Source organism: Papio anubis, chromosome 13, assembly GCF_008728515.1.
Source record: "Papio anubis isolate 15944 chromosome 13, Panubis1.0, whole genome shotgun sequence".
Lineage (NCBI taxonomy): Eukaryota > Metazoa > Chordata > Mammalia > Primates > Cercopithecidae > Papio > Papio anubis.
Window position 1 is genome coordinate 65,164,198 of NC_044988.1, and position 13,496 is coordinate 65,177,693.

The window sequence follows — 13,496 nt, forward strand, 5'->3', positions numbered from 1 at the left end:
GTGCCTATGGCTCTATTCTTAATCCCTTTCCTTTGGGATGGCTCCAGGAGGCGTACAAATTTGTAACTCTGTAATTTAGCTCTTTAATTTTTTCTGTGCTGCACTGGAATTATGTTTTATCTTAAGTCAACACTGGATCCTCAGGATGGATCCAGTGAGGATTTTGAAAGAAGCATAATTCCTTTGACTTCTTTTAGAATTAATTTACCTATTAAATAAAAAGGAAAGGATTCATCTTTTATTTGAATTCCTCTGAGGCTAACAATTCAATATAAACTGATAAATGCTATGAGCATTATTCAGACAGCCACATTCAATTTGTGTGATAATAACAGCATAGCCACCTGAAGGACAGTACAACAAGGGCACAGGCATATGATACCTTTTAGAAGAAAAGCATTACATGTTGGTTTATTTATTTCTGGAAAACAAACAACTCCAGTAGGAATGTAGTGCCTTTTTGGCTCTTGTCCATTTGGTTTTTGGGATTAAGGTGGTTCTAGTACCAGAACTACCATCACAACACCCTGGTATTTTGGGGCAGAAATTTGGGACATTAAGAAAACAACTAATTTTAATTTTATGTGTATAGCTGTTAGTGGAAGAAAGAATAAATTGGCATCATTATTGCTCTCTAGGCTGTCCCTGATTTTGGACACACACTTATTTTTCCAGGGCTCTCAGTAGTCCATCATTACCTAATAGAAACATCTACTGTATAGAGTTTTGGTTGCTGATGCTAGAATTTAAGACTTTGGAGTAGTTGAAAGACAACAGAGAAATTCATCTCATAATTTTTGTATTTTAAGCACATACGAGATTTATCGGGGCTGAAGAACAAATGCCCAGTGGTGTAGTTCATTTATTCATATATGAATTCAACAAACGTTTGTAGCTGACCCCGAAAATACCAGTTACCCTACTTGGCTTTGGTGATTCATTGTTTAGCAGAGTGCATATAGTTCCTTAGTTCCTGCCCTCCTGGGGTTTGTGATCTGTGTTCCTTGGAAATTTATGTTGAATAAGTAATTAGAAATGTGATGAGTGTTTTGACATGTAAAGTGCTTATGGACGCCCATAAAAGGGGCTCTTAATTTAGCCTGGTTGGAAGTGATTTTGAGCTGAGTTTAAAATATGAAGGCTGAGGAGGATTTAATATGCTCACAGTAGAAAGTAAAGTGTTTCACTTTATGCATTTATTCCCAAAGTTGGGAGTTTTGTCTCAATATTGGGTCATTATTAAGTTTGTATTTATACCTTATAAATATACATTATAAAAATATACAGTTTTGTAACTAGTACAGAGTTTTTAGGCAGAGTCTGGCTGTGTTGCCCAGGGTGAAGTGCAGTGGCATGATCTTCACTCACTGCAGCCTGTGTCTCCCAGGTTCAAGGTATTCTTGTGCCTCCGCCTCCTGAGTAGCTGGGATTATAGGCGCATACCACCACACCCAGCTAATTTCTGTATTTTTAGCAGAGATGTGGTTTCACCTTGTTCGCTAGGCTGGTCTCGAATTCCTGACCTCAAGTGATCCACCTGCCTTGGCCTCCCAAAGTTTTAGGATTACAGGCGTGAGCCACTGCACTGGCCCACGCTTGTTTTATTTTTGAGTTGGGTTCTAGCTTTGTCACCTAGGCTGGAGTACAATGGCGTGACCATAGCTCACTGTAACTTTGAACTCCTGAGCTCAAGCGGTTCTCCCACCTCAACCTCCTGAGTAGCTGGGACTACAGGTTTGCACTGCCACGCCTGGCTAAGTTTTTAGTTTTAATTTTTATGGAGATGGAGTCTTACTGTGTTGCCTAGGCTGTTCTCAACTTCTCACCTCAATGTGATCCTCCTTCCTTGGCCTCCCAAAGTGTTGGGATTACAGGCATGAGCCACTGCCAGCTTAGGCATTTTTATTTATTTTTTTGGCCAATGATCAGAGGGCCATGAGATTAATTTGTTAATTGAGAAATACACATTTACACCGAAACAGTAAACAAAACTGTTTCCTGTTAGGGATTTTAGTCATAATCGAAGTAATATTCCTGTGTATGCTTGAAAATATGAGCTGTAGAACCAGAACCAGGGAAAAGATGAAGAATGGATAGGCTAGTGAGAGCTACTTTAAGTTTTGTTTTAACATTTTGGACAAGGGTTTTGTGTCCTGCAATAGATCTCAACTTGTTTTTCATTTACAATATACCTGTGAAATCTTACATATCATGTGCTGCATAATAGCATTTTGATTAAAGACAGACCGTATGACTGTGGTCCCATAGGATTTGTATACTGTTTTTGCTGAATCTTTTATATGCTCAGATACACAAATACCATTGTGTTACAGTTATTTATAGTATTTGGTACAGTAACATGCTGTACTGGTTTGTATCCTAGGAGCAATAGACCATACCATATAGCCTAGTTGTGTAGTTGACTACACCATCTAGGTTTGTGAAAATCATCCTATGAAGTTTGCATGTTGAAATCACCGAACAAAGCATTTCTTAGAGTGTTGACTGTGTTTCCATCAATAACTATAACTCAATTTGTCAGTAGTAATTCTCGTTAGGGAGTGGTGGGACTTAAAGGAGTGGATCCTAACAGGACTTAGAAATCCTTGGAAAAAAGGTATTTTAATATGTCTGAAAATAGTGATGGCCTTCATATTAGCAGTTGTCACTAACAGGTGATATTGTTCCTTAAACTCTCATGATCTGAACTTTTAAAATATATTCTGTGTACAACTTTCTCTTTTGCAGCTTCAAGGTTACTGACTTTTTATGATGTTTGGTGGCTATGAGACTATAGAAGCATACGAAGATGATCTTTATCGAGATGAGTCATCTAGTGAACTGAGTGTTGATAGTGAAGTGGAATTTCAACTCTATAGCCAAATTCATTATGCCCAAGATCTTGATGATGTCATCAGGGAGGAAGATCATGAAAAAAAGAACTCTGAGAATTCGGAATCTTCGAGTGGTAAACCAAATCAGAAGAAACTAATCGTCCTTTCAGATAATGAGGTCATCCAACTGTCAGATGGGTCAGAGGTCATCACTTTGTCTGATGAAGACAGTATTTATAGATGTAAAGGAAGGAATGTTAGAGGTCAAGCACAAGAAAATGCCTTTGGTCCTTCTGCTTCCCTTCAGTCTAATGAGCTGGTTGATAAGAAATGCAAGAGTGATCTTGAGAAGCCTAAACATGAAGAGAGATCAGATGTAATCCGAGAGGTCATGATTATAGAGGTCAGTTCAAGTGAAGAGGAAGAGAGCACCATTTCAGAAGGCGATAATGTGGAAAGCTGGATGCTACTGGGATGTGAAGTAGATGATAAAGATGATGATATCCTCCTCAACCTTGTGGGATGTGAAAACTCTGTTACTGAAGGTTAGTATCATATTGGCCATTTTGAAAGTAGTATCATCTTGCATAAGGAGGACCGCTTTTCCTAGAGAAAAGACCGATAGGGTCTGCTCCATTTAATTCCTCACTTTTTGGTCTTGTCTTTTGGCTTGTTTCTTATGTGACTCTCTTACCAGTGCCTACTCTAATGGTGGTCTCTCTGAATATCAGAAAGAGTATGTCAGAATACCAAAGACACTCTGCTTCTGGTGTAAGCAGATTCATAGCTGCTTCTTCCTGTTTGGCTAGAGCCAGTTCTGGACCTGAAATCTTACCTCCCCCCCTCTCTGCTTGGTACCACAGGTGAGTACTCCATCCACCTCTGACATTAGCCCCGTGCGCTCGTTCAGCCAACTCTGTTGGGACTGTCTCTTCGTATGGGATTTGCTTACCCAGGAGTTAGATGGCAAGCATAGGGAATGTCTGGCACACAGGATATATGGAATTAGTGTTAGGATTAGGATATTAGGTACTCCACAGTCAGAAACACAGGAAAATATGAAGATCTGTAAGTCTAGGGCAGATTATAGGAGAGAATGCGAATTTTGAGAGCTACGTCATCAAGGATTAAAATTTTGGTGTTAGTTTTGTCTCTGTGACGTGTGTTCATCTAGTCTTAATGCTTATGCCTTCAAGAAGTTCCTTCTTTTCATTTCCCTCCCTTTATGGCTAATGCTCAGTCTCTTGCACTAGTTTCCAAAGTAGTCTTCTTTTATATCGACCCTGTACACTGTTGTTAAAACTGGTATTGAAATGCTCTTTTACTCATAGTACTTTATTGCTGCCCCAAAATTTTTAATGGCTTCCCCAGAAATGATGACATTGAATGTAAATTGTGCTTGGAGCCCCTGGGATTGGCAAATGTCTTTTTAAGAAGCCAGATAGAAAATATTTTAGGATTCCAAGCCACATGATAATCTTAACTACTCAACTTAGCCCTTGTGGGAAAGCAGCCTTAAATAATACCTATAGAAATGAGGGTGGCTGTTCTCAATAAAACCCTATATAAAAAAACAGGTGACTGGCTCAGACTGTAGTTTGCAAACCCTGAGAACTTGACAGCAAAACGAAAAGAGAGAATAGTAGTTAGGACATAGAGCAGAATCACAAAGTTTTTTCCATATAGGTGAGCTCTGATAATGTTTTTAGGTAGAAAGAAAGGAACTTGTGAAGAAGGAGAGACTCATCCTGTTTGATGGATTGGGTTGGGGGCCAGGTTAGAGATAGGATCAGGTGTATGTGTTGTTGAATTATTCCTAAAAAGGAAGAGACACACTAGTAATTGCTAAATCATCAAATATTTATAGAGGTAGAGGAGAAAGAATAAATTCAGATGGATTGAGGTAGGTGAGAGAACATATGAGGATGTGTTTGATTTTCTTGGGAAAATGAAAGCAGAAGTAAGAGAGGGTGGGGGATAATTGGAAGCTTAGAATGTGGAAAGGATGTTTAAGTGCTGTGGGGAATACTTTCAGGCAGTGGTTACCAGTATTTTGAAGATGACAACCTGTTTAACTTCGAAACAATTTGTGGACCACCCATGGTTGTAGTTATGATTTTAGTATTCAATTGAGAAGATGCATATTAGAAAGAAACTACTACTCTTAGATGACTTTGTATTTTATTAACCACAACATTGATATGTGAGAAATAGTGTTTATAATGCATTGCTGTATGTACCCATTAAGGTAACTAATTCTACAGTTTCCCAGGAGGCTGAAGGCTGTTAAGTTGGAAATCATTGCACTCTAGTGAATCAACAATAAGAGAATAAAGGATTGTTTAGAAGTAGTGTTCAGTCAAAATTAAAATATGAACTTGTAATGAACTCACTTTGAAGGATTCCGTAACTTTATCCAGTAATACTTGCCAGCTTGGAGCAAGATGACAGAAACAAAATGATCTTGGGTTAGGCGTAACACTATAGAAGGCCAAAATAAGCATTTAGTTTATTCTTTCTCTAAATTACCTTTTCCTGAGATCATACCTAGTTTCATTAATCACTTCTGTATTTACGGTCATCAAATTGTCGTCTCCTTAACCATTTTGTTGATTTCAGTTTCTCCGTGTACACCTACTGAGTATTTCCGTTAGGGTATCTTACCGTTTCACATTTAACATACTGAGAAGAAAGCTTGATAAGCTGAAAAAAAGCTTATTATCTTTCCTTTGAAACAGCTCCCTGCTGCTTTCTATTTGCACTAGAGAATCTACAGACATGCTGCAGTTGATGGCACAATGTGGGTAGGTTGGGAAAAACATGAATTAGGTGCTGGATTTGGAGAAGAAATCGAACTGTGCCATGTTTGGTAAATGATGGTGATGAGAAAGTAGAACCTCGGATTTGTGTTTTTGTTTTAGCCAAGTAGAATTAAATTCTGCATTTTTGAAAATTAATTTACTTGACTCTTATAAACTGTTACAAATACTTACATATATATTCTGTTTTATTTCCTTGATCCACTAATGCTGTAATCCTATTTCTTTCCAATTAATAAACAATGTATTTAGTACTGATGCCCATTTAAGAGTGTTGTTACTCTGTAATCACTACCCCTTTCATAAACATATCTGGGGATAGATCGGTTCGTATAATCTTTAGAGAGAAGATTTTTTTCATTTCTGTTAAAGTGTAGAGAAAATCTCAAGTAGTTTAGAAATGCCTGTTGTTAAACAGCATCCATAACTATTTTATGTTCTGTTTCCTTGACCTCACTCTGAAGAAAAAACCAAAATTATCTCCCAGAATTATGGCATAGACAACTGCAGTATGACATAAAAGAAAAGATTACAGGCTCCTTGAGGGTGGGTCTTTTCCATACTCATAAACCTACTTATAATAATATTTAGAGTAATGTCTTGACACATATATTACCTGCTTTCTCATTAATTGCTAAATCATCAAACATTTATTGAACATCTCTATGTAGGGTATAAGTAATGCTGAAGTAGTACTGGTGACTTACAGTGGTAAAAGACTTAAGTTTTAGGCTGAGCGCGGTGGCTCACGCCTGTAATCCCAACACAGAGGCTGAGGCGGGTGGATCACCTGAGGTCAGGAGTTCGAGACCAGCCTGGCCAACATGGCGAAACCCTGTCTCTACTAAAAATAAAAAAAATTAGCTGAGAGCAGTGGCAGGCGCCTGTAATCCCAGCTACTTGGGAGGCTAAGGCAGGAGAATTGCTTGAACCTGGGAGGTGGAGGTTGCAGTGAACTGAGATTGCACCATTGCACTCCAGCCTGGGCGATGGAGTAAGACTCTGTCTCAAATAAAAGACATAAGTTTTAGCCTTGAATGACATAGTGTTTCGCTAAAGAGAGAATATAAGAAGCCAAGTAATTTATGGAATTCTCTTCTTACTTTTTTTTTTTTTTTTTTTTAGCAGAGAGGTCTTGCAGTCTGGAACTCCTGGGCTCGTGTGGTCCTCCCACCTTAGCCTTCAGAGTAGCTGGGACTACAGGTGTGAACACAGCTTGGAAATCTCTTTTTTTTTTTGAGATGGAGTCTCGCTCTGTCGCCCAGGCTGGAATGCAATGACACCATCTCTGCTCACTGCAAGCTCTGCCTCCTGGGTTCACGCCATTCTCCTGCCTCAGCCTCCCGAGTAGCTGGGACTACAGGTGCCCGCCACCACTCCCAGCTAATTTTTTGTATTTTTTTAGTAGAGACAGGGTTTCACCGTGTTAGCCAGGATGCTCTCAATCTCCTGACCTCATGATCAGGAGATCACGGCCTGTCTTGGCCTCCCAAAGTGTTGGGATTTCAGGGGTGAGCCACCGCGCCTGGCCAGAAATCTAACCATAGGAGTTAAGCCTCAAAATTCTGGTGATACAAGTGGTTGAAACTTAAAACTTTATTTAAAAAATAGGATTAGTGAATTTGAGATAGTTCATAAGTCTGTGAAAAACTATATAAATACATACGTATTTTACATTTACTATTACTGAATTTGTAGTAAATTTGAGTACAGCACTCTCTCTATCTGTGAAAACTTCAGACTCTCCCCTATTACTTTAATTTCAGTGAGACATTATTATATTAAAAAAATACAGGCCAGGCACAGTGACTCAAGCCTGTAATCTCAGCCCTTTGGGAGGCTGAGGTGGGTGGATCACTTGAGGTCAGGAGTTTGAGACCAGCCTGGCCAACATGGTGAAACCCTGTCTACTAAAAATGCAAAATTAGCCGGGCATTGTGGCGAGCGCCTGTAATCCCAGCTACTTGGGAGGCTGAGGAAGGAGAATTGCTTCAACCTGGGAGGCGGAGGTTGCAGTGAGCCGAGATCATGCAACTGCACTCAAGCCTGGGCGACAGAGTGAGACTGTGTCTCAAAAGAAAAGAAAAATAATAATAATGGGCTTACACATTGGTTTTGCTCTACTGACAGATAATACACAACTCAGAGGCATGTATTTTTTTCCTTTCTATTCTTCCTCTAAATCTTCAACACTTTTCTGATTTTGTGATTTGAAGTTGTTGATTAGCTTCCTGAGGCTCCATTGAGACCGTATATACGTGACACTTAACAGTCTAGCCTTCCTCAGTACATATAGCTATATGATGGTGGTTTTGCCTGTAGTTAATTCATGTCAAAACATAGGCTTTCAGTGCCTATTATATATGACTTTCAGCTCTCTCTACTGAGGGATGTGGGAGTTTATTTCTAAGGTCTGAGCCTCTTTTCCTTTACTCCTTTACTCTTTCCTAAGTCGTCTTTATAAAAACTGTGCATGTTCTATCGTTTGTTTTCCTTCTTGGTTCCCGCCCTTTACTTTTTTTTTTTATTATCCCCAGCAAGAGTGACTTGTAATTCTCATATATTAGAAAGGCAGATCTCCTGGTGGAAGAAAAGATGCACCCAAGGAAGTCAGCATATTTAGTAATTTGTGAGGGAGATCTCAAGTTTGGAAAGGATTGTTATGTAAGACAACAAAATGATGACATATGACAATAATGACAGAATAGCTACTTATTTTCCTGATTAGGGAAGGGATATTATTAGTTCTAGGAGTAACTGCTAGCTCGCTCTTGTACATTTTTTATTGTGGAAATATAAAAATATATAAAAATGTTATAATTGACTTCAGTGTCCCATAAACTAACTTCAACAGTTACCAATTTATGACTAATCTTTCCTGTCTGTAACTCTGTGCCCCTGTGTTATTTTGAAGCTAATCAGACATCATTTCATTCATATGTGTGTGTTTGTGTGTGTATACATCATGTGTGCACCTGTGTGTGCATGTGTACACATTTGTTCCTCAGTGTCTATGGGGGATTGGTTCTAGGACTTCTCATGGATGCCAAAATCTATGGATGCTTAAGTCCCTGGTATAAAATTGTGGAATATTTACATATGACCTATGTACATCCTCTCGTATACTTTAAGTCTGGGGTGATCTTTTGGCTTCTGTGTGCCACATTGGAAGAAGAATTGTCTTGGGCCACACATAAAAAACACTAATACTGACAGTAGCTGATGAGCTAAAAAAAAAATTACCAGCTGGACACGGTGGCTCACACCTGTAATCCCAGCACTTTGGGAGGCCAAGATGGACGGATCACGAGGGTAGGAGTTTGAAACCAGCCTGACCAACATGGTGAAACCCTGTCTCTTCTAAAAATACAAAAATTAGCCCAGTGTGGTGGTGCATGCCTGTAATCCTAGCTTCAGAGGCTGAGGCAGGAGAATGGCATGAACCTGGGTGGCGGAGGTTGCAGTGAGCCGAGATCATGCCACTGCACTCCAGCCTGGGCGACAGAGCGAGAGAGACTCTGTCTCAAAAAAAAATTAACAAAACAATCTCATATTTTAAGAAAGTTTACGAATTTGTGTTGGGCCACATTCAAAGCCTTTATGGCTGTGAGTTGGACAAGCTTGCTTTAAGTCATCTCTGGATTACTTAACATACCCAATACAATGTAAATACCACATAAATAACTGTTATATTGTATTTAAGGAGTAATAATGAGAAGAAAAATGTACATGTTAAGTAGAGATGCAATTTTTTTTGGTCTGGAATATTTTCTTTTGTTTTTTTTTTTTTGAGTCACAGTCTTCCTCTGTCGCCCACGGTGGATTGCAGTGGCGCAGTCTCGGCTTACTGCAACCTCTGCCACCTGGGTTCAAGCAGTTCTTCCACCTCAGCTTCCTGAATAGCTGTGAATGCAGGTACCTGCCACCATGCTTGGCTAATTTTTGTATTTTTATTTTTTATTTTTTAAAACTTGTAAAATTTTAAAATCTTTATTTTTTTTATGAGATGGAGTCTCACTGTGTCACCCAGCCTGGAGTGCGGTGGCATTATCTTGGCTCACTGCAACCTCCGTCTCCCAGGTTCAAGTGATTCTCCCACTTCAGCCTCCCAGGTAGCTGGGATTACAGGCGTGCACCACCACGCCCAGCTAATTTTTGTATTTTTAGTAGAAACGGGGTTTCACCATGTTGGCCAGGCTGGTCTTGAACTCCTGACCTCAGGTGATCTGCCCGCCTCGACCTCCCAAAGTGCTGGAATTACAGGCGTGAGCCACCATGCCTGGCCAGTTTTTGTATTTTTAGTAGAGTTAGGGTTTTACCATGTTGGCTAGACTGGTCTTGAACTCCTGGCCTCAAGTGATCCACCGGCCTTGACCTCTGAAGGTGGTGGGATTACTGGTGTGAGCCACCATACCCAACTGAAACGTTCTTTCTTTCTTTCTTTCTATCTATCTATCTATCTATCTATCTATCTAATCATATTATCGTAGCCAAAGAAATTCCCAGTAATTCTTCCATCATCACATACCCAGCCAGTGTTTAGAGTTCCTACACTGGCTCCTAATTTTTTTTTCTTACAGATTATTTGAATTCGATCCAATCCAGGTACTATAATTGGTTGATAAACTTAAGTATCCTTTAATGTATAGGTTGCCCTTAATCTCTTTCTTTTTTAAATTTCTTGTAATTTGCTGTAATACCTAGATTCTTTGTCTTCTAGAATTTCCAGTGGTCTGAATTTTGAAGTATGGCTTAACATGTTCTACTGTCCTCTGTCTTTCCTGTGAATTGGTAGTTAGATCTAGAAGCTTGATTAAATTCAGATTTTCTCTCTGTTGTGTCATCAATTTGATACACAGATTCATTTGTTTCACTTTGCTTTTGACACGTTATTTTTTAGAATTATCTTTTAAAAGTTTGGTTTTCTTTTATAATCATGTAAAATGTTTATAAGTTTCCAGATTCAAATCAGCAAAACATGATAATATCTATTCAGAGAAGGCAAACCTTCTGTCCAGTCTCCATCCTGTTCCTGTCCTTCCCCTTATGAGTAATCATTAAGAGAAAATTGTTGGTTTGTCCTTACATGTATATATATTTGTACACTCTTGCCCTCTTTTGTTTGTTTGTTTGTTTGTGTTTGTTTGTTTGTTTTTTGAGATGGAGTTTCGCTCTTGTTGCCCAGGCTGGAGTGCAATGGTGCAATCTCGGCTCACCACACCTTCCGCCTCCCAGGTTTGAGCGATTCTCCTGCCCCAGCCTCCCAAGTAGCTGGGATTACAGGCATGCGCCACCATGCCTGGCTAATTTTTGTATTTTTAGTAAAGACGAGGGTTTCTCTATGCTGGTCAGGCTGATCTCAAACTCCTGACCTCAGGTGATCTGCCCACCTCAGCCTCCCAAAGTGCTAGGATTACAGGCATGAGCCACCACGCCCGGCCCTCTTTCTTAATAAATACTGGCATACTATCTACTCTTTTCTCTAACTTTATTTTTTTCTCTTAGCCGTATGTATATCCTGGGGATCAATCCATAGTATTGTGTAAAGATATTTAATATTTCTTATTTCTAGGACTATGGACTGTTTTTGTATCTTCCTCACTAATCTGAGCTGGGCACATTAGGCATGTAATAATTACTTTTTGAAAGTGAATGAATAATTTAAATTAGTTAATGAGTAATGCACTTGTTACAGTCTTAAAATATATTTTAAATGAATAATAGTCTAATTCCACTTTCAGAAGCATGCTTTGTTCTTGTTCCTGGTTATAATTTTTTTTATCGTTTGCTAATTTTGAAATATTTAGGTTTAGCAAAAAACCAATTGTCTCAGGTTTTAAAAAGCAAATGCCTTCTGCAAAAGGAAGAATATGGAATTTTTAAGAGTTGAAGAAGTCATATTAGTTCCTGGTTTATGACTGTTATGGTGTAGAATTTGTGTTAATGCGGAGCTCCTTCAGTATGTATAATTTGGCACACAGCCCCTTTTGTTTGTCAGCATTTGGCACATTGAGGATACCTAACAAATCGTAGGTACATTTATTTATTTATTTATTTATTTATTTATTTATTTATTTATTTATTTTTTCCCTTAGGTAAATGTACTTGCATTCTGCCTTTGCGTATAGAGAAGAGCTCTTTACATAGTATTATTTAAAGTGAAATAATTGCTAGATTAAGGTAAACCACTTTTGAAATTGAAGTGAAATTATGGCCTCAACACTTATGGCAGAAAGTGTTTTAACTATTTTGTGTTAAATCCCTTTTTCTTCCAAAGCTATACACACAGAAGTTTTGGATATAATTTCAAAGGATGAAGAACTTATCTAGAGGCCATTGTTGAATTCCTGGCATTTATTAGGCACTCAACTAAGACTGGATGTCTAATTAAAATTTGAATAGAGTGGGTTACCTATTTGAATTTTAGGTTTTCTGATATATCATTTCATTTCATCTGGGTCTTTACATATGTGTTTTTTTGTTTGTTTTTGTTTTCCTGGCTGGATTAGTTTCTACCTTGCCTGTCTCATATATCTACTTATCTCTCAGTTCTCAGTTTAAAAGGTCACTTCTGAATGAGGTGTAATGGTCATAGGTTCTCAATTAATGGTTGTTGTTGGGTCTGTGACAGCTGTGCAGTTGGGTAGCTTTGACTTTGGGTAACTTAATTTCTTTATTGGTAAAAAATACATTTTATTTTATTAAAGTCATAAAGAAAAATGAGATATTGGGTAGGCTTAATGTCATAGGAAAATATTTTGATAAAAATCTTCATAGTTACACGATAGGTTCATGATCATTGTGGCAAACATGGGCTTATAGCTTCCACTTTTTTGTTGTTGGGTTTTTTTGTTTTTTGTTTTTTTTTCCCCAGACAGGGTGTCTCTCTCCTACCCCACCCCTGCCCCACCTGCAATCTCTCTCTCTCTGTCTCGCTGTTGTCCAGGCAGGAGTACAGTATTGCAGTCATGGCTCACTGTAGCCTTGACCTCCCAGGCTGAGGTGATCCTCCTACCTCAACCTCCCAGGTAGCTGAGACTACAGATGTGGGCCACCACGCCCTGCTAATTTTTTGTATGGAGTTAGGTGGAGTTTCACCGTGTTGCCCTTGTTCACCATGTTGCTGGTCTTGAACTCGGCTCAAGCGAGCTGCCCGCCTCAGCCTCCCAAAGTGCTGGGATTTACAGGTGTGAGCCACCGCCCCTGGCCCCACTTGATTTTTTTGTTTTGTGTTGTTTTGTTTTGTAGAGACAGTGTCTCACCATATTGCCTACACTTGTCTTGAACTCCTGAGCTCAAGATCCCACCTTGGCCTCCCAAAGTGGTGTGCTTATAGGCATGAGCCACTGAGCCTGGCCCCAAGTTGCTTTTGAACAACATATGTCTAGTATGGTGCTATCCTTAAAGAAATTTAATTTGGTGACATTTTATGATCTGCTAGTTTCTGACATTAAACTTAATTCTGAAATCTTAAAATCTTTCCAGATACTACTTACTGGGTGCTTACAATGTACAAGGCACTGTACCATTAAGGTATTGGGATTCAAAAATTGCCGTGTACTTTTTGCCTTTAGAAATCCTAAAATGCATGACAGTATGGAAAGTTGACTGTAAACCAGAGTTAAATGCATTTCTACAAATATGTGAGATGCTCCAGCAGAATACATAATTGTTCCAGGTGAATGTAGTAGATTTTTTAAAAAGATTAAAAAGTAGATAGGCAAAGTACAAGACTGAATTGAAAAGGAACCCTTTGAATTTGAGTTTTGAAAAATGGTTAGGACTTGAAGTTCAGGTTAAATGCAGCTAAAAATAGAACGTGAAGCCCTTAGTAGAAACTTAA

At 38.8% G+C, this 13,496-nt stretch overlaps 1 protein-coding gene across 8 annotated transcripts in view; it reads left to right on the forward strand.

The window, feature by feature from the left end:
- ZCCHC7 (zinc finger CCHC-type containing 7) overlaps positions 1–13,496 on the forward strand; it is a 273,707-nt gene that overhangs the window by 45,524 nt on the left and 214,687 nt on the right. For 7 of the 8 annotated variants that reach the window (XM_009188484.4, XM_003911488.5, XM_031654330.1 and 4 more), the window contains exon 2: positions 2,749–3,379. In XM_009188484.4, the coding sequence (XP_009186748.1) occupies positions 2,770–3,379 (610 nt within the window). In that variant the 5' untranslated portion in view covers positions 2,749–2,769. Of the gene's footprint in view, positions 1–2,748; positions 3,380–13,496 lie in introns of those variants that run through there. The other variant, XM_021927372.2, reaches the window with a different exon arrangement.